Here is a 25,843-nt window from a genome sequence, read left to right on the forward strand (position 1 = left end):
CAAATAAATTGAACCTGTCCATCACAAGATCTGAAAGATTCTGCCATTTTTATTGGTGGAGCCTCCAAATTGAACTATGATTTATGATGTAGTCCAATGTAATCTCACTTATAGAGGAATGTGGACCAGCTTTAACAGCCTTTTCACAGTTTTCTACAAGCTAAATGTCATGAAATGACAGCTGTCATATTTATAGCATCAGATGTATGCTTTTGCTAATTCAGCATTCATTGTGTTTGTACAGCAGGAAGCTTGTTTATATTAACTGTTATTTTATCATATCTTCTCAATATCTAGTAAAGTCATTTTTCTTGTAAGTCAGCTGATGCAAGTACAATCAGCAGACAATAAAAAATGGACAATAAACATTTTTGATAAAATGTAATGAGTTTAATCAATCATTACTAACGCAAATAAAAAATGAAGGTAGAAAGTAAAATGAATGAGATATATCTCATTAATCACTAAAAAGAGAGGGATCTGGGTTGCCAAAGCATCTCAAGAGAAGAAGCCCAGTTACAGGATACTATATGGTGCATTTGCATGGTAAATACATCATAAGCAATAGCAAATAACTAGATTTAGGTGAACCCGAGAGTAACTAGATGTTGTAACATATTAAAAATAAACGTAAGATACACATCTCGCTTACATGTGTTAAAGCATGAGCATGTACTGATACATATATACATATTCATATGATGAAACGAAACATAAACAATCAAAAACCTAGCTGAAACAAAAACACATAAAGGCAACAAACAAGAAAGGTAAATCATATCACACAAATTTCCTCATTCACCATCAGTAATAATAGCCTATTAAAGTTGCTGTCAGGTAGAGTTTATGATGTTAAGCATTACAGCCTTGTAACATCAGTGTTTCCTTATTATCAGGGTGTTTTACAAACATAATCAGCACAACAGACTGCATTCATAGTAAAGGCACTGGTGGAGCAGCAATTCACTTCGGTCAACAACAGAACTCGGTTTTAATTTTACCAGTGTATAATTAACCTAAATGGCCTGAGGTCAAATCATGATTACTGTTTTATCAAATGGTAGTGGTGCTGCTCGGCTTCAGGTTTAAATGGCGCTTTATCTGTGTGAAAGCTTGCAGTAAAGCATGATGCAATATCGTCTGTAGCCTAGTTTGTACAATGTCTAGCATATTTTATTCATTCAACTCTCAGGTGACTGTAGAAACCCACTTAGAGTCTGACTCCTCATACAAACCCTCAGACAGAGGAAGAGTGGAGATATACCCACATGCATTGCCACATGTGATACAATAGCCCACTGCCATATTGAAAGCTTGATAACAGTGTTTGGACTTGATGAGCAGCACTGGACGGCACAGTTCCTTAAAGGTTTTCTGCATTGAAATGGCTTTTGATTGGGCAAAATGGGTAGGTTATATTATATATCCTTCTGAAACAGTAGAACGTGAAAGAAGTCCAGTGAGTATGAAATGTGAAAGCTCATTTTTTTGTTCTGGCAATATTTTTTATCCTTAAGGCTAGCATGTTATGTACCAACTGTATCTTTTTTCATATTCCAAGGACTTTTTCAGTCGAGAACTTTATAATTGGACCATATTTGCCCAACTGCACAACTATAAGGAGCAAATGCATCGACAACCACTGCAATTTGCTGTCATTCAGCATCTGTTAGTACTCTTACAAAAGAACAATAACACTCACCTAAACCTCAGCACAACCTTAGTTTTACAGTCTGTTCTATTTCTATTTTTGAGCTTTTGAAAGAAAATATCATACCGTACGGTAGTGGATATAATGGACACACTCACAAAGCACCAATTGTAAATCTGGGCCTTCGAGGAACTTTTCAGTGTGACTTAGATTAATTAGATACTACATATAATTTAATAGGAAAATGTAAAGTGTAACACATTTTATTGTTGCAGAGTGTATTTTATAAAATGTTTAAAAACTGCTTTTTATCACTTTATTCAATTGTGTTTCTTGTTACATGGAACTGCTGAACACAGATATAAAAGTTTATTTTAAAGTGCAAAGTATTATCTAACTATCTAAAAATGTGTATTTAAATGTGTACAGAACAAAGTTCTGTAACAAAGAAATATGTGTTATGTGTAAATATGTGTAAGTAGAAAAGTTTGGATATTGGGACATTCCCAGTATCTTGTTTGAGTCAGTGAATCATTTACTGACTCAGCTAACAAAAATATGTTCTAAGACCTTTTTGCTAATGTTCCCATTTAGTTATGAAAGTTATAAAAGCATTATTTCTGAATGTTCTCTGAACATTCAAATCAAGTTTTTTAAGTGTTTTAATTAATTATATAAAAGTTAATGGTACATTACATTTTATAATTTTGCAAACATTACAGGTACGTTACTTTTGAATGTTCTCTGAACGTTCTGAAACATGTAGCAACATTCAAAAAATGTTCAATGAATGTCCAAATAAAACATTTCAGGAAAAAAAAACTTTCCATGAATGATGTATAAATACTGTTCCCTTTTGAACGTTCACTTTACGTTGTGTATGGGGTAAACTCCTGTTTACTCTGTTACTGAAGCCTGATTTGTTCACGTTTGTGTAGCTGCACAAACCAATGGCGCTTTAGCCCGCCAGAAAGGGCGGAGCCAACGTGTATATAAGTTGGCTCGCAGCGCCATTTCATCAGAATCTTCTTATTCTTCAGCGATAAGGATCATCTCTTCGCTGACTGCAAGAAGCCGAAGAAAGACGGAAAGAAGCTTAACCCGCTCGCCGCCGTGGAAGAGCCCCAGCAGAGGACGAGTCTCCTCTGCGGCCATCTGGCGCTTTCTAAAAGAGCAAATTAGAGCTAATTTCCAGCGTGCGTTGTTGCAAATGTCGCGCCACGAGTGCGGCTCGTTCAAGGCTGTGCTCGCTGTCAGCTCATGTTCTCATTGCAAGAATATGAGTTTGTCCAGTCTCCGCTCTCGTATCGCCTTCTTCACTGAAGGCGGTACCTCCGGCTTTGCTCTCCCATTTTCTTCTCTCCTAAGAGAAAGAAACAGCGGAGCAGTGGCTCTCTCTCAACGGGTGTGACTGGTGTCACGTTGGCCCAGCGCCCGCGTGCCCCTCTTTCTCCGCTCCACCTCATTGCGCCGATGTGCTTCACACGAGAGGATCAATGCCCCTCCTATGCAGTGAGCGGCTTGGTTTCCTTTGGCGCTTCCGAGGAAGAGATTGCCATCGATGTCTCGATGTCCTTGACAGCGTCAGACGCTGAAGGATGGTGCGCTTCCGGTGATGAGCCCGAAGCCCACCCTTCATCCCAACCATCGCGGCCGAAACCGGACAGCGAGCTGATCCGTGTTCTCTCCAAGGCGGTGGAGGATCTGGGTCTCGAGTGGTTGGCTCCAGATGAGCCCGCCCATGGCCTCTTAGATGAGTGGTTCCTGCCGGGACGCCATCAGCCGCCTTCCCGCCTGTGGTTCACGAAGAACTGACCAAGACGTGGTGCGCTCCCTATTTGGCCCGAGTTAGCTCCTCCTCTTCAGCAGCTCTCACCACCGTTGACGGCGCTGAGGAAAAAGGCTATAGCAAGCTCCCCCCTCTGGAGGAGGCGGTAGCTGCTCACTTGTGTCCACTGTCCTCCCTGGGATTAAAGGCCCATGCAGCGCATCCCTCGAAGCTGTTTTGGCTCTGCACGCTACGAAAGCCACAGCTCAGGCTATCGGCAAGACCATGGCCAGCCTGGTGGTGTTGGAGCGCCACCTTTGGCTGAACCTCACTGAAATAAGGGATGCTGAGAAGATGGCCTTCCTTGATTCTCCGGTCTCACCGAAGGGCCTCTTTGGCCCACTGTGGACGGGTTTGCACAGCACTTCTCAGAGGCTCAGAAGACATCGCAAGCACTGCATCACTTCCTCCCTAAGCGCTCTGGTGCTGCGGCCGCTAGCCACCAGAAAGCCCCATCCACTCAGCCCGCAAAGCCGGCGCCGCCTCAGCCTCAGAAATCTGAGCCCGGGCTTCAGCAGTGCCCCTGAACGGAAAAACGGTTTCCTTACCCGAAGCACCAAGGCCCACGCCCTCGACTAGTGCTGGACCCTGAGCCCCAGAAGCCATCCTGTCTCATCAGAAAGGAAGAGGAAAGGGTCAGTTCTTGCCTCGGCTGGAAATCCCTCAAAAACAGCTCGCTTTCACCCTCCATCCCTCTGAACACCTCTGAGCGATGGAGTTTTGTTTCCCACGGGTCATGCCCTGCAGGTGCAGCGCATACCCGAATGTTTTACCGCTGTGATAGTGGACCCAAATACTCAAAAGAGCGAATTTCCTTTTCCCACATTTACACACGCCGATATCAGTTCCCCGCCCCCTCGCGGCGAACTTTCATTCGCAAAATTAGATCCACTTGCATCCCTGTTCAATGCCTGGGCAGCCATACTGGGCGTGTCGACCTGGGTTCTAAAAACAATTCAACGAGGCTACTCGCTTCAGTTTCCTTGCAGGCCACCTCGTTTCAGGGGTATTATTCACACTTCGCTTCAGAACACGTTCTCCGACACGAAGTGTAAACACTGCTTGCAAAAGGTGCTATAGAAATAGTACCTACAGTGAACAGCGAGTCAGGCTTTTACAGCCGCTACTTCCTCGTTCCCAAAAAAGATGGCGGGCTGAGACCAATTCTGGATCTCAGACATCTGAATCGCTCGTTTATGCACCGGCCATTCAAGATGTTAACTATCAAACAGATCATCGCGCACATTTACCCCGAGGACTGGTTTTTAACAGTGGACCTGAAAGATGCTTACTTTCACATCTACATAGCACCCCCATCACAGGCCGTTCTTGAGATTCACGTTCGAGGGAGTGGCCTACCAATATACAGTCCTACCATTTGGACTGTCTCTGACACCTCGCACTTTTACGAAGTGCATAGACTCCTGGGCTTGGTCCAGCGGAATCTCTATTGGTGAGATATGTGCGGCTGGTCATCGCCGTCCACATTTGCCAGATTTTATAGCCTAGATGTCCCTGCTCTCCAGGCACGGATTTTATCGGCTTAAACTGCTTATTTCTCCCTATGGTGGAAATAGCTATGTCCAAAGTCCTCAGCTACGCTCGGGACTCAGTTGGCTCATGTTCTCTAGGGGCCCTTAACATAAGTGCTCCAGAACTGGGCTCACAGAGCGACTTAGTCTGCTTCTGCTCATAGCGCGGCGTGATTGGATTCATTCCCCATACACAACATGAAGTGAACATTTGAAAGGGAACGCTCGTGTTACTGACGTAACCTCGGTTCCCTGAGATAATGGAACGAGCGTTGTGTCACTTGCCGTGCTATAAGCTGCTCACGAATCGATGACTGTCGCTTCAGTCGAATGATTCTGATGAAATGGTGCTGCGAGCCGACTTATATACATGTCGGCTCCGCCATTTCTGCCGGGCTAATGCGCCATTGGTTTGTGCAGCTACACAAACGTGAACAAATCAGGCTTCAGTAACAGAGTAAACAGGAGTTTACCCCATACACAACGCTCGTTCTCTTATCTCAGGGAACCGATGTTACGTTAGTAACTGGAGCGTTTTTGTGCTAAGATTTTGAGTACATTAGTAAAGACCAGAGAGCTCTGAATGCACATTCCATTAACATTACTGGAAGAATGTTTGTTCACAACTTTACGAGAAACTTCCCAGAACATTATCCAAAGTTCTAAGAACGTTCTTTGTTAGCTGAATATTTGATTCAGCATTGATTCATTTGAATAAAACACAGCTACTGTGTGTTGCTTGGAGATGCACAACGATATAATTCCATTTTAAATTCGCTAGAAGATATTTTCATCAATGAAACAAAAATAGACATATCAATTGTAGTTTGTTGTTTATTGAACTATTGACATTTAAAACAACAACCATTTAAACTATGCAAAGATTTAAACAAAAGGCCCTGAATGGAAGGCAAAATATCTAGAGTAGCAGTTAACAGGTTGGTTCATTCATAATAGAGTACCTGTTCGTATCAAGTGTAGCTTACTGTTGACCATCTGTTACATGAAACATAAAGTAGATGTTTTTTAGGCAGTTGGCCTAATGTTACTCCGCTATGGGGTTTTCAGGCTGAATGCCATTTTTCTCTGACCTAATGACATAGCTAGTGTTAAATGTGCACTTGTAAATGGTTAAAAGGGTTAATGCAGGCGTGGATAGCTTTGGAGAGGTGCTGATGGTAAATGTGCTGCGGCAGGCTGAAGGGTTAACGGTCGACTGCTCTTTTCCAGTGGGGGGTTTCTCTCTTGCCTTTTCCCTGTAGTAAAGCAAGCTGAGCACTGGTCAGGGATGCCCACTGGCTCTCATTAAGAGATGCCAAATCATTATGGATCCCTTCCCTCCCTGCAAAGCTCCCCTAAACCTCTGGCGGCTCACGGCTGTGAGCTATCATTAGCAGATGACAAACCCCATTAGAGTGCCCCCTCTCTGGGTTGGAGTGGATCTGACAAGCCCTCTTTAGCCTTCAACCAGTTCAAAAGCAAAAAAAAAAAACTGCATAAAAATTATTTTTGGTAAATACACTCATACAGAAACTCAACAACACTGAGATATTTCCACACGTATGCACATAGCCTGGCTTATATAGCCACCTTATTTTCCAAAAAAGTGTGTGGCAATTTGTACTTCTGGTCGTCTGCTTCGTTATTTTAGCAGTGCAAAAAAAGCCTGATATGCTGCTTGATATTGCAAACTAGTATTTCTTATCATATGGTTTTAATTCATTATCATATTCGGTAACACTTTATTTTAAGATGTCTTTGTTACACATGGAACATGTACTCACTACAGTATTAGCACAAAATTAAGCATAATTACATGCAATAACCCTAAGCCAAACCCTAATCCTAAACCTAACCATATAGCAAGTACATGTATTAATTAATATTACTCAGTACTTAAATGTATAATTACACTGTAACAAGGACACCTTAAAATAAAGTGTAACTTCATGTTCATAAACACACTGGTTTGTGGCGCAAATAGTTTTACCATTTACTGCACTTATTATTCTAGTAGCAGAGCAGCTAATGAATCGGAGGTCTTGTACATTCACAGAAAATAGCTTACTTCCATGTTGCAAAATAAGGTGGATACAGACAGAACAAGTTGGATTTTTTCTTTAATTCCTTATTTTTGGCACTAGCTTTTTAAACTACTTTTCCACAAATGTTGGCATGGCAAATGGTATAATCATTAGATGTGTATTTTAAATTGTGAAACTGACTTTGTAAAGCATGTAATAAATCAATGCATGAAACTCTGTCTGCCTGCTTTATTTTAAAGCTTGTAGATCGAAAACCTTGTTAAGGGGAGTTTGGGGTCTTTTCCATTTGGAATGCTTTGACTTCACAGTCCCACCCTGACAGCCCTCCACCCGACACCAGGTTTTAATTAGAGCAATTTGGTCGGGACCAATAGCCTAGCTATCTCAGTCCCCGCAAAGTCTTGCACGCCTACTAATTTAAAGGGATCTTGATGCCTGCGGGACTTTTATATCCTTCCAGGCAGGAGTGTGCAACACATGCCCACTTTCATGTGGAAAACTTCACATGTGACAAAGAGACTTAGCTGCTAGTAATGTCGCCATTATTGAACCTCAGAGAGGTTTTCAAATGGGCCCTCAGACAGCATCGGTCTGTTTGAGCCTGGCTTCAAGTGTGCGCAGCAGCTGTGTACAGCCTAACCCTGAACCAATAAAGACCGTGAAACCGTGTGTGCGCACTTTGTGGTTGTGTGCGTGTATGTGATGAGAGAGGGGGACTTGCAAGGCTTAATGCACAGCTGGGGTAAATTCACTCCAGGGGCAATAGCGAAGAAGGCCTGCTGTTGCCAAAGTGAAATGCATGGAGAGCCTGTGCAATGAAGTGTGCTTCCATTGTCTGGAAGTAGGGCAGTGGCACAATGAGGCCTGGACCTGAGAGACCATCTCACCTTGGCTGGAGAAAGCTGTTATGCTACAACCAAGCGATTCGCACAAAACATTTGAGAGTGTGTCTGGGAAACGATTACCTTTATGGTGTCCTGGAATGTTTTGCAAAAAGCAATCTTGTTAGTAGGCTCACTGGCATTTTTAATGTGCTGAAATATGTAGTGGACAATGTACAGTCAGTTGATCATTATCTCAAAATACACCACAACGCAGAGCCTGAAGGAATTTATTTTGTGATAATGAATGGCTGACTGTACTTATTATTAAGCTATTCACCAAATAAATTAACATGAAATGCTGATTTTAAATATTTGTTTTATTATTTACGCTAAGAAAAAAATAGTCCATGTATTGAATCAGTCCACTGAAGGCGAGAGTAGTGAAGAACCCAAGTGCAGTTTATTTACAGTGTGATCCAAACATCCAAACAATAATCCGAGACTTGACTTGACATGAACAGACTTGACTTGACGAGGCATGAACAGACTTGACATGAACAGACTAGACTCACCAACAGCGGGATAAATACATTCAATACACGACGACAGACAATGGCAACATGATGGCTACTTATAGGAAACAAGAGGGTCACATGACAAGAACAAACAATCAGAACATGACACATGCACAAGGCTGAGATACATGAGGGCAAGGGAAGTATGACACAAACAGCATAAAACAATTACAAAATAAAAGACATGGAAACATGAACAAGACAAAACCCAAACACCACATTACAGTCCATTACAAGTCGGTATAAATCGAGTCGAACACCATCATTTTCACGTCAGGATCGATTACTGAGATGGTGCACGCTGTGTTTGTATAAAATGAGTTTGAGATGTGATACAAGAGATATGAAAGTAGCGCTTGTTTCAGTTTAGTTGTTTTTATCTTTGTAACTTGAATGTGTGAGGCTTCCGGAGTCAGACGCTTCCAGTTCTTTTTGCTGTACATGAACATTCTGTTATGTTGCTTGATGTTGCATGTATTCATTTCTTATCATAATCATGAACTAACTGGTTTGTTGCGCAAATATTTTTTTAACATTTATTGCACTTTGTTTTTCTTCTATTTATTTACCCATAGTGACTAGAAGACTCACAGGAAGTAGCCTACTTCCATGTTGAAACGTAAAGTGTTAAAATATTAACATAAAGATATAGCATTGTTATGGGCAACTGCTAACAGTATAGGAAATATTTGACTACTGAAAGCTGCAACTGACCAATCAATAAGAAGAAGGCTATTTCAGAGAGTAAGAATATAGGGAACATACAATGAACATTTTATATTTAAAACACCTGTTGGAATAACTAAAAGAAAATAAAGTTGAAATTATACTGAAAATCTAAAGACATCTATCAGAATGTCTATTTCCCCAGTGCATTGCCCCACTTTCAGAGGACTTGCTCATTCTCCTGGGGGTCACCTTCACACTATAATCACATATGGCAGGTAGACATTGTCATCAGTGGAAACCCGGGTCATGCCATCACAATTGAGTGACAACTACATTCGTTTCACTGCTTCTCTTATCTCTACCGCTCCATCATAAATCACTGTTTTATTTTCTGTGGCCTGTCTGTCCACCCACTCAGTCCTGTGTTCTGGTCACCTCATGGGTTCAGAAAAAAATGAACTTGGAGGATGGGAAATAAGTCAGAAAATTAGTCGGTGTTATCTCGGCAGGATAGCGCAAGATTGTTTTGGCCAGCTACATGGAGCTTAAATTCTAGATGCTGTCTGTCACTATAAAACCATGAGATGGCCAGTGAATCAAACTTTCTTTTCTTTCTCATAATGTTTGAACAGTTGTTTTATGAAGGACGATTGGTTTGGAAATACAATTACAATGGTTTAAGAAGCATAAACTTTATTGATTTTTGGGATAAAATATGTTCTACTTTACCTGAACTTTAGGCCTACCTGAAAAGTTTTAAAAATGAAAATGTACCATTTCATTACATTTTTACTTTATTTTGTCAAAATCCTATCACATTCACCCTCAAAACCCCCAAACCATATTTCATATAGATTCAAATAGTAAACTTATAAATACCTATGCATATAAATAAATATATTTTCAAGAAACATTGGTCATGTCCTGACAGAAGCAAGATATTAATAAAAAAATATACCTCTTTTGTGAAAACTTTTTGTCAACATTTTCAGATATTAAAGAAAAACAGGCTAGTTTTAAATAATTCCTTATTACACAAGCTTTTGTGCTTTTCAGCTTTGTAGCTTCATAATACATGTTTTGTCATTATTGCACATACAAACACATTGCAGTGTGCATTTTATCCCTGCAAAACTAAATGTGTGGTAGAATGAATTTACAAGCAACTGGACTTTCCTTTTATTAACTGAATAAAAATGTGACATTATACATTTTGAATACTTTCTGTTTAATAGAAAAAAAAATCGTTTCTATGAGTGAAAAACAAAAGTTCCTTAATAGCAAAAGACCTTCTACAATAACCTAGATAAATGATAAACCTACATCGACTCTAAACCGCTCAGTACTTCACGGTTCACTTGTTCTTTCTCTCTGTGTATTGGGATGCAGCGCCAGTGCAGTGATGGAGAGATTGTGTGTGTTATACTGACATCCAGCGGTCACTACTACATCAGTGGACGGTGTTTACGTCCATATTAGGCTCGACAATCAGGAATATCGTTTTAATATGTGCTTGACCTTTGCCTCTATCTCTATGTCGTTATCTAGAACACCAAATTCAGTTCAGCTGAAAAACGGATAGCTTTTGAAAAACAAATACCGGAAAATAATAGACAAGAAAAACTCAAACGGCTAACTTCCTGCCACACTCAATATGGCAGACTTCTGCAGCCACATTTTCGGTATCAACGAGACGTAGTGACGTTCATGGCAAAAGAAACCAAAACTGGCTGAATGACATGTAAACTTAAGCGATGGAAGAAGCAACAGATATGATTTCCCTCTTTTATTGTAAAATTACTTGACGCTGAGTGCATGAGCGGTGCTCGTGCAGTTAAAGAGGATGTCGCGCGTCACAGCTGATCTGGAGTATCAAACACTTCTCGAGGTATGTTTACTGTCAACACTAGAGAGGCAGCTGTGGTTTACCAGACTGTAATTGTTCATGAGCTAATAAGCTAATTACCGGTACTTCAGTATTAAGGATGACATACTGAACTAGATATTTTAGTATAGCTGTCAGGTCGGAAATCATTATAAACTCCCTTATATACAATATTGTTTCTCCTTTCAGAATCTTCTCTCATTTTGTTTACTTTGTTTTGGCAGAGGTGATTAATACCAGGTTACCACACTTTTGTTGTGAACACAATAGCTGTCATAACTATGGTATAGGTCAGTGTTTCCCAACCTTTTTTTAGTTGCGGCACCCTTTGGAGTCACCATGGTAAATTTGTCTTGTTGAGGTTGTGGTGCATCAGGATCATCTTGTTTACTGATGACTATCTTCATATTTTCTCAATAGTGTAATTACTGTTACCCCAATGAGGTGCTTGATGACATCAAAGACGTGTCGGCAGATTTCCCACACCTGCAGCTATATGTGGACTTTTATTGTAAGTTTATCTTTGAAAGCACTCCAGGGGTCTAGCAACAGCTGTTTGTGAACCTGTGTAGTTTAAGCAGTAGTTAAATAGATTAGTGTGTGGCTGTCATTTCACTGTATGGGAATTAATAATTGGGGCTAGTTGTCACATTAGGAAGTTGTCACAAGGCTGTCTTAAATGCAATAGCAGTGAACACAACAAAACCACAAGGGCACACACAGTACATGCAGACAAAAGTCAAAAGACAATTTTAACCAAATTTCATTAATGTCAGATCAGGGCAAGTTATCACATGAATTAATGTTATAAATTTAAACAATTAATTTCAACTTTTTTGTTTCCCAAAACATTAGTTTTATGTTACTTCTATATGTTACTGTAAGAACAGCAAACATGGAACATGAAATTCCATGAATTTCTTTGTGTGTCATAATTGCTGTTTATATTTTGCTGAACGGCTCTACATACCCCACAATTGGTTTCTTTTTCCCTAAACTAGGCCTATGTTCAATACCATTTTTGTTACCAAGTCATAATGCTTCTTTCAGAATTCTTTGATGAATAGAAAGTTTAAAAGAAGCATTTAATTAAAATAGATTATTTGATTACTTATACAATGAATACAATTATAAATGTTTCTACTGTCATTTGAGCAGTTTTAATGGGTCCTTGCTGATTAAATATTTTATTTATTAATATTTAATTCATTCATTCATTCATGTGTTTAGTTATTTTTTTTATTTTTTTTATCTGGCTCCAAAGTCCAAACTTTTGAATGGTAATGTAGTTATCGTTACGGTTTTTGGTATGAATGGGCCTTGTTTGTGCCTATACTGGAATAGACTTACACTATACACTGATGAATATTCATGGGTGTACGGACTGTGACAAGTCCCTGTCTCCTATATAATCCATAAAAATTATTTCAAAACAAGTGTATAACTGCTATGTAGACTTTTTGCTTACTGTGCACATTTTCTTGCATGTGTGTTTTCTGAGTTTGGTTCTCTTCTCTTTCTACAGTCTATCCCAATAATGATAAAAAGAAGTTGGTTTATTTGGGTGGCACCGTTCCTGTAACATATGAAGGTATCTTGATTTCAGTAACTTTACTGTAACCTATGATTAATCCCTTCCAGAGTCTGTAATTGCTTTCCACCAACTGAAACTCATTAAATATGTATAATGTTATTACAAAGGTGCTACGTACAACAATCCAGTTTGCATCTGGATCCATGAGACCCATCCCAAAAACCCACCCAGGTGTTTTGTCTGCCCTTCACCCTCCATGATCATCAATGCTAAAAGCAGCAATGTTGATGCCAACGGTCGCGTTCTTCTCCACTGTCTCAGCAACTGGAAGATTGTAAGTCAGTTCTATAGTTATTGCACATTTACTTATTTGAAGTGAATCATTTTTATATTTCACTCTGGATTTAAATGTTGGATTTCCAGGGCTGGTCAAACTTGTCGGTAGTTTTGGAAGAGATGATTGCCGCCTTTCAACGTGAAACTCCTCTTTTTGCCACCTATCCAGTCCGAACCCCTCCAATACATTCTCAAGCAAAGCACCTGGCAGCTGAACTGGTAGTTCAACCGAATCCTGTTTCGTCCTATGGCAGGTCAGTGCTTGTTTGAGTTTCAGTTCAGTCATTCTTATCAAAAGCATTTGACACTAGTCTCTCAGTTTAGCCCCTTTTTAATGATCAGTGGATACTTATGTAATCTTCAGTCTTCCTTTTTGTTTGTTTGTGCCACAGCTGGCCTCATACAGGCAGCAGTTCAGTGCAAAAAATGTCAACAGCTCAACATGGAGCATCCATCTCTTCTGTGCCTCAGCATGCCAGCAACAGTAAACATTGATTTTCTGCTGAATAGTAGTCTTGCATGAATTGTTCACTAGATTTTCAGTTTTATGAAAAAATATTTTGTACTCTCTATATACCAATTTTAGTGTCACTGAGATACTATTATAATTTTTTTAATATGTTGAATTAGTTTTTATTTTTATGTTGTCCATTGCTATTTTAGCTAAAGATTTAGTAAGCTTGTTGTGTTTTTTTTCTTTCATTTTATTTATTTATTTATTTTAATATGTCAGTTACATTTTTTTTTATTCCGTTTTATTTTATTTTCAGTTATTTTAGCACATCAAGTTGAACTAAATAAAAATGAGAAATGTTGCCTTGGCAACTAAGTGAAATATATATAATATGAATTTTAAGTTGTTTTTTTATATTTTAAAATTATTTTTATATTTTATTTTATCTCAGTTAACGTTTATTTTATTTAAATTAACGAAAAATGTTATTCGCAGTAAGTAGAAGGCGTTTTGTGCCAAATGATCACCACAGCTGAGTGTGTCAGAGCATGTGTGAATCTATGATCTTTAGTGGGTTGGTAGACAAAGCTGAAATCTCCATCTTGGAAGCAGAAAGCATGCTGATCTAATACAATGTTTAAATGTATTGGTTTAATGCCATAAATTGTTTCAGCCTTTCATTTTCTATTCCTGGCTAACCATAAGGTTTTTTTCCCTAGGCCTACCCAAGAGTACAAAGTCCCAGATGAACCTGAATCAAGCCAGTGAAACAGAGATGAGCGGAGTAAGGAGATCATACACGCAAGAGCTGCTGGATTTCGGGATCACATTTGGTGCACAAGCTTTGGAGGCTAACCACCAAACAAACCCATTTATTTCTCCTGCCTCAGGTAATATGTTTTTATTTTATTTTTTTTTATTCAGCTGTAATATTTTAAAGCACCCTTCTTAATTTTTTATATTAATTAAGGATTATCTCTGCTTCAGCTCCCACCAGCAATGCTTCTAATGTTGATGACATAGACGACCTGTTCAAAAGCCTTCAATTACAAAGAGTTGTCAACATGTACCAGTTGAGCAACAGGGAGAGAGGTAAATAACACATCATTTAGCAGTGTTTTAAAGACTTCATGAAGTGAGTATAAAATTGGAGTTTTGGGGAGACGAAATTAACTTCTTGCCAGTGTTTGCATTTATAATTTTTCCATAAAAGAGCCTTTCTCTAAACTAAAAAATACCATTTATCTACAGATTTTTGTTCAATCAATTGATCTGTACAATGGAAATGTCCTTTTCCATAACAAGGGTTCAAGAGTTTAATAGTGCTCGCTCACTTTTTCAGCAGCCTTGGTTCAGAAGTATTTTTTCCATAGAGATAAAAAAAAAAATAATAAAAAAAGTCTTCATTAAAGAGTAAACCATGAATCCAACCCCAAACAGCTACCAGGTGAATCACAACATTAGAAACTTTGAAAGCTGGACAAAAAGACAAAGGTACAATACTGTGTACTTGACAACTTTAATAAGAGAAAGAACTACTATTCAATTTGCAGTGCTTCATGGGAGTTTGGGAGGGGGCCGCTAAAGAGTTCCTTTAGCATGATTTGCTTTGTTGCATTTGTCTGATTGGGGGATATTTATTTGTAGAATCACAGGTCAGGTAGTTTCACACTGGAAATTCTACTTTTTTACCATGATTATTTAAAAATTAAGTTGAAATAATGCCATTTGATGGATTCAACAAAATATACTTTCGAATAACAACCTCGTAGCTCAACATATGTCTTTCTTTAACAGTTTATAAGGCATAGTTAAAAATCAATTCCCCTATGGAGAAAATGAATAGGATTTTACTTCCCGAACCCAACTGTTGCACTCGAAAGCACTACAAAGTAGCAAATCAAGCAGCTTAAATATGTTCGACACAAATCCTGTTGTAGTCGGAAATACATTAACACTGGAATCATCAAGCAGTTTCAGTGGATCTTTAAAAAATATATAAATGAGCTTGACATCCAGTTGCTGGATGTACTTTTCATTATCTGAATTTAAAAACATATGTATTAAACATATGTTCAGCATAACATGCAAGTGATTAAACTGTTTTTCCTGTTTGTACTGGGGCCTCTTACACACCATTGTGTAAAACAATGCAGATGTTACACTGAACTAAAACAGACTTTAATTTTTTCAAAAAGATGTTCATCATGCTAGAGGAGCGTGGCAGGATTGTGGTGGTGGAGTTCATTCAGGCTTAGTGGATGACCGTCACAAGGTGGTGGTGAGCAGGCTTCCTGTGGGCGTCTCTCCCAGCAAGATGAAGAACAAGCTCACTCTCTTCTTCCAGCGGAGGCAGAACGCAGGCGGAGAGGTTCTGGATGTCAAGTACCCTGCAGCACAGCCAGACCAGGCCTGGGTGCTCTTCAGACACCAGAGAGGTACTATGGGACATCACTGATAAACTCCACTAAAGAAAAATGTACTATTTCGATTAAAGGTTTACTGTTCTTTTATTAATGAGCAGCAATTTCCTATTCAGCTGAAGAGCTTTGAAGACATGGAGGTAAGAGGAGGCCAAATCAGGATAGCTCTTCACCATTTTTTTACTCACTCATTTTGTACAGGATTGCACTACACAAAGAACCTACTACTGTCAGATCCCAGGTGGTGTCCAAGGTGAGAAAGCTGAAATGTTTAGGAGCATCTTGAGTCTGGAAGGGTGCAGTTTCAGCTCCACAGATGTCCTGGAAGCAGTGCAGTCGTGCCGAGACCTCCCCTCTGCCCTGAAATATCTCTGCCATGATTGCCCTATATGCCAGGAGCAAGTATCATTCAACAGGGTGAGAATAAATCAATTGTGTTCTTGGCCTAACAATATGGAGTCACATGTAGCTCAAATTATTATGCATTATATGGTTTTATCGTTATTTGATGATAATAATTAACACACTACTGTTCTAAAGTTTGAGGTCAGTAAGATTTTTTAAATTAAATTAATATATTTTAAATGAAATTAATACTTTTATTCAGCAGGGGATGCATTCATTTGATCAAAACAGTAACAGTAAAGATATTTGTAATGTTACAAAAAATTATCACATTTTCTACACAAAAAAATATTAAGCAGCATAACTGTTTTCAACATTGAAAATAAAGATGTTTCTTGAGCACCAAATCGGCACATTATAATGATTTCTGGAGGATCGTGTGACACTGAAGACTGGAGTAATGGCTGCTGAAAATCTGGCTTTGCCATCACAGGAGTAAATTACATTTTAAAATATATTAAAATAGAAAGCAGATATTTTAAACTGTAGAAATATTTAACAGTAATAATTTAATTTTTACTGTATTTTTAATAGAATATATGCAGCTTTAGTTCTCATAAGTGACTTATTTTAAAAATCATATTGATTATTATAATATTTAATTACTAGAATATAATTAAATTATTATGATTCGTTCTTTTTAGGACTTGTTGTTGTATTTCACTGGGCCATTACATTTTATTTTGTATTTTATATAAAACTCTCTCTCTCTCTGGTCTTAAGACATTAGCCATCCTTGTTGTTGAGCGCTGATATTAGTTATATCATATTATTTTACACATGTGGATAATACACAGTAGGCTATCTTTCATTCCTAAATGTAGTATCTGCCTCTCTTTTCTTTTTTCAGATGGTCACCATGACACACTGCTCTTGCACATTCTGTGAGAGCTGTTTTAAGAAGTATTTCTCCTCTGTCATTAAGGAGAAGAATATAGTACATGCTGTGTGTCCCCTCTGTAATCTTCCTGATGTACAAAGAGGCCGCAGGGAGGAGTCTATGGAGTACTTCAGTTTACTCGACACACAGGTGTGGAGCTCCAAACATGTTTTTTTGGACCATATGAAATTGAATATAGAATATTAATAACTGTAAATCATTTTGTATCTGTAGATCAGGTATTATTTGGACCCCCAGATCCATGAGCTCTTCCAGAGGAAGCTCAGAGACCAGGCACTGCAGGAAATGCCTAACTTCCGTTGGTGTGCACATGTAAGTTCTGTTATTCGCAGATATTTTATACAGTATACAATGATAGCGATTTATGTCTGTTTATATTTTTGTAAAGTTGTCCTTGTTTTTTAGTGTTGCTTTGGGCTCCTTCATGAAGCAGACAGGCTGAGAATGGATTGCCCTTGCTGTGGGAAAAGCACATGCTTTCAATGTAAAAGGCCGGTAGGTTTTGCCTTTACAAACAACAATGCTTTATATCATATGCCTTAGTCTTACAATATAAGTGTGAGGTTTTTATCTGTCATATAAAGTTCTGTGATGTAAGCTATATACTTAGCAGGTATTCAAAACTCAATATTTTGTATAAATATTAACTTAGCAATTAATGAAAACCAATATTTACACTACCGTTCAAAAGTTTGAGGCCAATAAGTTTTTATCAAAAGTAAACTTTTGATTAAAAGTGATAGTACAGACATTTATTTACTGTTTTGAACTTTGAGAATAATAAGAAATGTTTCTTGATTGTAATAGTATTTTACAATATTACTATTTTTATTGTGTTTTTGATTAAATAAATGCAGCCTTGTTCTTTTACAAATGTTTAAAAAAAAGTTTAAAAAAAAATTTAATTGTAATAATGTTTCCCAATATTACTGTGCTTTTGAATGGCAGTGCATATATAAATACATGTTACTAAAATCTATAACATTTTTATATAAATGTTATAGTTTCTGGGACATATTAAACAGACATTCTAGAAATAAAATGTAGAATTTGGGTCTTTGAAAATCTTGGCCAGACAAGTAAACACCTGAACTAAACAATCCTTACTGTTGAGCCCCTGCATTGTGCTGGTGGTTGTAATCTCATATTGATGGAGGCTGTTGATCTGGGTGTTTGTTGTCTAGTGGGCTCCACAGCATGAAGGAATCTCATGCGAGAAGTTCAAAGAGTGGGAGCAACTCAACAGCCCCGAGTACCAAAACTCAAGGCTGGAGCAGCTTCTCAGCAGGAACAAAATAGGTCAAACCAAAACTCTCACTGAAGGTTCTTGGTTCAAAGTGTCTTTTTGGAACGTTCCCAGGTTGTAACGTTCTCCTTGCTCCTTTCAGACTGTCCAAAATGCAAATTTCGCTTCTTCCTGGCCAGAGGAGGCTGTTTGCATTTCAAATGCACTCAGTGCCAACACGAATTCTGCGGAGGCTGCAGTCAGCCATTTAAACAAGGCTCTGTAAGTTTAGTTCTCTCAGCAGTCGTCATTATAGTTACCACAGAGCTCTGTATCATTAATGAGCATATGTTCTCCTTGCAGGCCTGTAGTTTTTCTACCGAGTGCGGAGCTAAGGGGTTACACGCTCATCACCCTCGAAACTGCCTATATCATCTGAGAGACTGGAGTGTCCCGAGACTACGGACCCTGCTGCAGGTGACAGACGTCTTTACTGTGGTCTAGCATAAACAGGAAGCCACCATTAAACCCTGACACAGTTAAACTGGCTAAACTACTTTTATTTATGTTTTCAGCACTATGGGGTATCACATCCCCTCATGTTCAGCCCCAAAAATACAGTGGGGAGACACTCTAAAGGTACATCTTTTGTTTTGACATGTGAATATTGTATGTTCAGATTAATGATGCACCAAAATGTTGGCACCTGAAAATGTTTTGGTTCGGCCGAAATAGATTTAATTAGCGTTTCCCCGATGGCGTTTTGACTGTGTTCAGTTTTGGTGTTTCAGTAACAAAAATGATTTTGGTGCATCACTAGTTTAGATGTGTCACAGTACAGTTGAAATACAGTACATGTTTATGTGTCCCTTGTAGGTATTTGTGGTGTAATGGAGTTCCAAGAATCAGGAGCTGTGAAGGAGGAGCCATGTGGACGACCAGCTCTCCCAGATTACAGTGGTTACTGCACGTAAGGAATGCTTATTCTTTATCATTAACTGAACTATGTTCTTCCATAAGTACTACAAACTCAAGAGATGTTATGCTCACTTTTAGGGTACATTATAAAGAGTGTCTGGTGGAGCTAATAAACAACAACGCACTAGACCCTGTGGTACTGTTAGATGGTGTAGAGTTGAGGGCAGAAATGGACCGCTGGAAAGTGCCAGTCCCAGACAAGCAACCTTTAGAACCAGATCAACGGTACGAGGACAGACTTCGGCAGGTTAGTCGGTAAAAGTAAAGCATCATTTGAGCACTGTATTGTTAAACTGTCAAATCCTGTTATTTGAGATAAGTTATTTCAATCAGAGCATAAACCATATCTTGTGTTTTGTGTAAATGTAAGTTTTATAGAGCGATCTACACAATAATTTGGGTGGTGGTGTATTTGTAATTATTTTGAGATTTTAAATATTCTACCTAGCAGTATTTGTTTTCAAATCAATTCAATCATACATACAATGCATATAGGTTAACACTGTGACATTGAAAATATGTGTATGACGATTAAGTCTCAAATAAAGTGTCTCAACTTTCTCAAATAAAGTGTTGTATCCTCCCTTCTCTCCTTTAAAAACCTCTTAAAAACACATTTTTCTTTGAATAATAACTTCAGTGGTTGGTCTGTAAATTGTACCTTGTTATGGACATGTTTATCTAAATCCTCTCTGTATCTCTAACCTAACTTTGTAAGCACCCTATATATATTACTTGCAGCTCTTGGTATGTGTACTGTGCTTTCATGTAGATGTTTATTTGGTTTTGTTCCTTAAACCTGATGTTGTAAAGCGAAGCGAAAGGTGCTATTTAAATAAAAATGATTATTATTATTATTATTATCCTTTCAGATCCTAAAACAGAAGGTTAGTCTGACCAGCGGTACAGCTCATGGATTGACGGCAGCTGCTCCTCCCACACCATCCCCCTCTTCTCCTCCTGCGGCTGGAGCTCCATGGTTCTCCATCTTAAGCCGGGCCGTTCCTGAGGACTCCCAGCAACTGCTGCTGCTGACTGATTGAAGAGCATATCAGAGCACATGGACTTAATATGCAACTCTGCTGTCATTGTTAACATTAACATAGTGACAACTCTGGATTCAGACAAATTGTTTTTCGATACATTATTATGAAAACAGAACGTCTTTCTTACCCCTACACAATTTTAATGTAATGCCAGAGGGAAATTATGCTTAAGAATGAGCATAGCAACCAGCAATGATGCAGGAATTTCATCCATTCTTACAATATGAGCACTAAAGTTTCTGTATCATACTTAGTATATTTACAACACATAAGCTTTCTTCAGTTAAGGCTTGTGGCTTTCAAAACTACTCAAGTTCTCTAATTGTTGGCAGTGAGGATCTACTTGTACTGGCTCTTAACTGTTTTATATTAATGGTGTATTAAATCAGCTTTATACAGTATATGCATTATACTGGGCACAAGTTTGCACTTTTGGCCCTTGTGAAATGGGTATTATTAGCATGATCCATAAGAGGTGTGAGAGGTTATGTGTTGCTGATATGGTTATTTTACTGTGTGAATAACTGTGAATATAAAACATTTATTTTCTCACGGTCTCATTTTTTCAGTTTACAAAATAGCATGGCAATTAACACCTGCCAATTTGTGTGTGCGTGTGTGTGAGAGGTTATGTGTTGCTGATATTGTTATTTTACTGTGTGAATAACAGTGAATATAAAACATTTATTTGCTCACAGTCTAATTTTTTTCTGTTTACAAAATAGCATGGCAATTAACACCTGCCCATTTGTGTGTGTGTGTATTTTCAGCCGCCTGGAATATTTGTGCTTTTGTTTTGTGTTCCAAGAGAGCTGCCATTAGGACTGTTTTCTTTTTTGATATCTCCGCAAGGCGCTCCAGACAGCCATACTTAGGCTCTTTGTGCAGGTTGAATCGTTACGCCAGTATAGGTGGGAGGTGTATTATGAACGAGTCATCAATTCATTTACTGATTACTGAGTCATTGATTCATTCAGGAACGACTCTAATGTGTAGCGTTCGGAATTTAGTGCTGCAAATAGCGACTTTTTCCCAAAAATCAACTTCTTGGTCTGGACCAGGGGTAGGCAAGTTCGGTCCTAGAGAGCCGCAGTCCTGCAGAGTTCAGCTCCAACCCTGAAAAAAACAAACTCACCTGCCTATAGCCTTATTAATCCTGAAGACATTGATTAGCTTGTTCAGGTGTGTTTGATTAGGGTTGGAGCTGAACTCTGCAGGACTGCGGCTCTCTAGGACCGAACTTGCCTACCCCTGGTCTGGACAGACATTATCTGGTGTCAGAGACTCATCTGTACTGCCATAATAGCATGTTTTATAACCCAAGTGATAATTTCACATGTCTTAATCACGGCATAAGCATTGTCTGTATCCGATTTGTATGGTGATTTTGTCACACTTACAGAATTATAATTTAGGATTTTAGTTCAGAGCAGCTTGGAAGGAACAGCTGGTTAATTGGGAATTTGGTTGCATTAAAACAGGGGTGCCAAACTCCGTTCCTGGAGGGCCACAGCCCTGCAGAGTTTAGTTTCAACTCTAATTAAACACACCTGATCCAGGTAATCAGGGGCCAGTTGCATAAACTTAGCCACCATGTTAAGACTGTCCCTGCGTCCCAAAATGCACACTATCCAGCTTATCTGCCCTGAATAGTATTGAAAATGACTAATATCACATAGAATTTAGGATGGATAGTAGACCTATGCACACTGGGACTCAGACGGTGTCTTAAGAACTAGTTTGACCAACTAGCGGTTGCCAAGGGGTAATCAGTTTTACGTTTCCAATAAAATGAAGACCAATCTACCATTTCATAACTGAATTTTAAAAGTCATGACCAGTCTTGAAGAAAAAAATTAGATGACTAAACAGTTTATGCAACTGGCCCCAGGTCCTTCAGGCTTATTTGAAAACTAGATGGGTATGTGTGTTGGAGCATGGTTGGAACTAAACTCTGCAGGGCTACGGCCCTCCAGGAACTGAGTTTGGCACCCCTGTATAAAATATAGAAGTATATGTGAGCAAAAGAGAGAAGCAAACTAACGTCGACACTATGCTGTTACGTAACATAATGACACCATAAATATGCTAATTAAATAAATGTATATGACATTTAGCAACTTTTCGAGCAGGCTTCGGTTACTTTCTATTGAAAAAAAGTTGCCATCGTTTGAAACTATTTTCTTAGGCAGAGCAAAAATAGACAAATAATGTGTCTCTTAGATAAGTTATTCATTATTAACTCCTTGTCTATTGAACTCGTGTATAAAATATACATTACTAGTAAAAATCTTTAAATACATTTTAATGACGATGAACATTGACTTTAAGTAGCTCAACGTGGGAAAATATAATTTGTAATTTACCGTTTGCACATAGCTTTAAACATAACTATAATGCATTTTTCAACAACATCGTGAGACAGAAATCATTTACACAACATAAAGATTAAACATTGATGCATTATTTCAAATGTACTAATGTACCATACTTCAATAGCGCAGAAGCTTGTATTCAAAACTAGGTTTATTTGATAAGGATTACAGGTGCATCGTCTCTTACAGCTGAAAAAGCCTCAATCTCTTTAACGATTCTTTCTCCAATTATGTTGTTATTAGCTGCCAAAACTCTTCTAGACATCAGATCCATCGGGCCACCTGAGGACGTTTTTGGAAAAGTTGATACGCAAGAATTTAATACACAAGAATCATATTCAAATTCATTAAAACAAAGTAATTTCTTAAATAAAATACATAATTTAAATAAATAATTAATAATAATTTATGCATTTAGCAGACGCTTTTATCCAAAGCGACTTACAGTGCATTCAGGCTATACATTTTTTACCAGTATGTAATACATATTTACAAATACATATTTTGGAAAAACAAACCACTCACAAAATTTGAGAAATTTTGAGAAATTATTGGTATAAGAGTGTTGAAACTGAAATAATTAAAAATTTTCATTTGAAATAAATCTGAAATAAAATATAAATATTACATGAAGAAACGTATAAATGTTGCCTTTGCTTCTAACTGACAAAATAAGTTTAGAGTGAAGTACTAAAATGACTGAAATAAAAACAAATGAAAGCTAAATAGGAAAAAATATATAAAAATGACAGATGCACATAACATTACTAAAACCTAAACTAATATTAAAACTCAAATATACAGTGCATACGGAAAGTATTCACAGTGCTTCACTTTTTCCACATTTTGTTATGTTACAGCCTTATTCCAAAATGGATTAAATTAATTATTTTCCTCAAAATTCTACAAACAATACCCCATAATGACAATGTGAAAGAAAAAAAGAAAAAAAATGAGACAATCACATGTACATAAGTATTCACAGTTTTGACACTCAAAATTGAGTTCAGGTGCATCCTGTTTCCACTGATCATCCTTGAGATGTTTCAACAACTTGACTGGAGTCCACCTGTGGTAAATTCAGTAGATTGGACATGATTTGGAAAGGCACACACCTGTCTATATAAGGTCCCACAGTTAACAGTGCATGTCAGCGCACAAACCAAGCCATGAAGTCCAAGGAATTATCTGTAGACCTCCTAGACAGGACTGAATCACAGATCTGGGGAAGGGTACAGAAAAATTTCTGCAGCATGGAAGTTTCCCAGAAGCACGTAGTCTCTGTTACTCTTAATGGAAGAAGTTTGAAACAACCAGGACTCTTCCTAGAGCTGGCCTCCTGGCCAAACTGAGCAATTGATGGAGTAGGGCCTTGTCTAGACTGGTGACCAAGATTCTGATGGTCACTCTAGTTGAGCTCCATGATCATATATGCAGATGGGAGAAACCTACAGAAGGACAAACATCACTGCAAAACTCCACCGATCTGGGCTTTAAGAGGAGAAGAATGGTAGATAGTTGCCAAATGATGATGATCAAAGCTTGTCGCATCATACCCAAAAAAACTTGAGGCTGTAATTGGTGAAAAGGTGCTTCAACAAAGTATTGAGCAAAGGCTGTGAATACTTATGTACATGTGATTTTTTTCTTTTCATTTTTAATAAATTTGCAAAGATTTTAAACAAACTTCTTTCACATTGTCATTATGGTGTATTGTTTGTAGAATTTTGAGGAAAAGAATGAATTTAATCCATCTTGGAATAAGGCTGTAACATAACAAAATGTGGAAAAAGTGAAGCACTGTATAAAAATAAAAGCTAACTAATACTAAAACAACACTCATTAAAATGATGTAACCACTTAAAGGAGCTGTCTTTACCCTCAACATCCATGAGAACTCCTCCTGCCTCTGAGACTATGACTGCCGCAGCCGCCACATCCCAACAGTGGATCCCAATCTCATAATAGGCCTCGACACAACCAGATGCTACCAAGCACATGTTGATGGCAGCAGATCCAACGCCACGTATCCTTTCAAAGAAAATTAATTGTCAAGAGATATCTGTTGATGCACATTACAGTATAATGGTAGAGTACATAGTATTAGATAATATTACATTTAAGGGCAAATCTGTTCCAGTGAGGCTGTGTGTGAAAGCAACCTGGTACATACCCATGAACTGGCAGGCATAAGATTTTCCTCATGCTAGAGAAAATCTTATCAACGGCATCAGGGTCTCTATTAGAGCCAAACTCTGTAGCGATGATTGACTGGTTAATCTCTGTTAATGATGTGGAAACAATTATTAACAATTAGAGAGAATTACAATGATTGCCAACAAGCAAACACGGAATGCAACTGGATCAACATACTCAGAAGAACGGTTACCTTTTTGGTCCGACACTTGCAGCGGCTGTCCATTGCAAAATGCACCCTTCTCTTTTCGAGCCGTGTACATCTTGTCTTCTATGCAGCTATAAACCACACCAAACTCTAACTGCAACAGAAGAATGATGAGTCTGTCAGATGTTCTTCCCACTGGATGAACTTCCAACCTTCCAAAAGCATGATAAATGAGCAAGAAAAAAAAGTGGGAGCAGAGCAGCAGTTTCCGATTTCATCTCACCAAGCAAAGATCTATTACCAGTGCTGTCACTTTGTTATTCTAAAATAAAAGAGAGTGCATCTGAAAGCAAATGATGCTTACCATTTTGTTGACAGCAAAGCCAATGGATATAGCAACAAATGGATATCTGTACAAAGAAAATCATATTTATTTTTTATAGCTCATGTTAGAAAAGTGACAAGTCTCAAAATATGAAAATGAAACAGGTAACTGATCAGTTATACCATGTCTCACTAAGGGTTTAATCATTTAACATTCCTCACATTATATGCCAGAGTCCAAAAAAATTGAAACCACATTAAAAATCTAGGGTTTAAATTCCAATTTAAACCTAAAAAATAAACTGTAAACTTAAAGGGGTCATATGATGCTTTTTTAAAGATCATTATTTTGTGTATTTGGTGTAACAGAATATGTTGACATGCTTTAATGTTCAAAAAACACATTATTTTTCAAATACTGTACATTATTGTAGGTCCTCTATGCCCCGCCTCTCTCAAACGCTTCGTTTTCTACAAAGCCCCCTCCTT

General features: G+C 38.2%; 2 protein-coding genes across 2 annotated transcripts in view; one reads left to right on the plus strand and one right to left on the minus strand.

Annotated features, from left to right (window-relative positions):
- The first annotated feature begins 10,709 nt into the window (after positions 1-10,709).
- On the plus strand, positions 10,710-20,868 carry LOC107729152 (uncharacterized). The gene is given in 20 exon segments (XM_016539549.1): positions 10,710-11,012; positions 11,430-11,520; positions 12,535-12,600; positions 12,711-12,877; positions 12,967-13,133; positions 13,272-13,363; positions 14,053-14,223; positions 14,321-14,425; positions 15,532-15,896; positions 15,991-16,173; positions 17,012-17,191; positions 17,276-17,374; positions 17,468-17,557; positions 18,247-18,361; positions 18,451-18,569; positions 18,651-18,764; positions 18,863-18,926; positions 19,164-19,257; positions 19,344-19,512; positions 20,138-20,868. Coding segments are annotated over 20 exon segments (2,667 nt in total). The 5' UTR covers positions 10,710-10,967; the 3' UTR covers positions 20,309-20,868.
- Positions 20,869-22,615: 1,747 nt separating this feature from the next.
- The window catches only part of LOC107729422 (inositol monophosphatase 1-like), a 6,667-nt gene continuing 3,439 nt past the window's right edge, over positions 22,616-25,843 (minus strand). The window contains exons 5-9 of the mRNA XM_016539911.1: positions 25,395-25,440; positions 25,076-25,184; positions 24,860-24,968; positions 24,566-24,717; positions 22,616-22,968 (exon numbers count right to left, since the gene is read on the minus strand). Coding sequence (XP_016395397.1) covers positions 22,838-22,968; positions 24,566-24,717; positions 24,860-24,968; positions 25,076-25,184; positions 25,395-25,440 — 547 coding nt within the window. The 3' untranslated portion in view covers positions 22,616-22,837. The remainder of the gene's footprint in view (positions 22,969-24,565; positions 24,718-24,859; positions 24,969-25,075; positions 25,185-25,394; positions 25,441-25,843) is intronic.

This window comes from Sinocyclocheilus rhinocerous, unplaced genomic scaffold (genome assembly GCF_001515625.1).
Source record: "Sinocyclocheilus rhinocerous isolate Xijiao unplaced genomic scaffold, SAMN03320098_v1.1 scaffold1785, whole genome shotgun sequence".
Classification (NCBI taxonomy): domain Eukaryota; kingdom Metazoa; phylum Chordata; class Actinopteri; order Cypriniformes; family Cyprinidae; genus Sinocyclocheilus; species Sinocyclocheilus rhinocerous.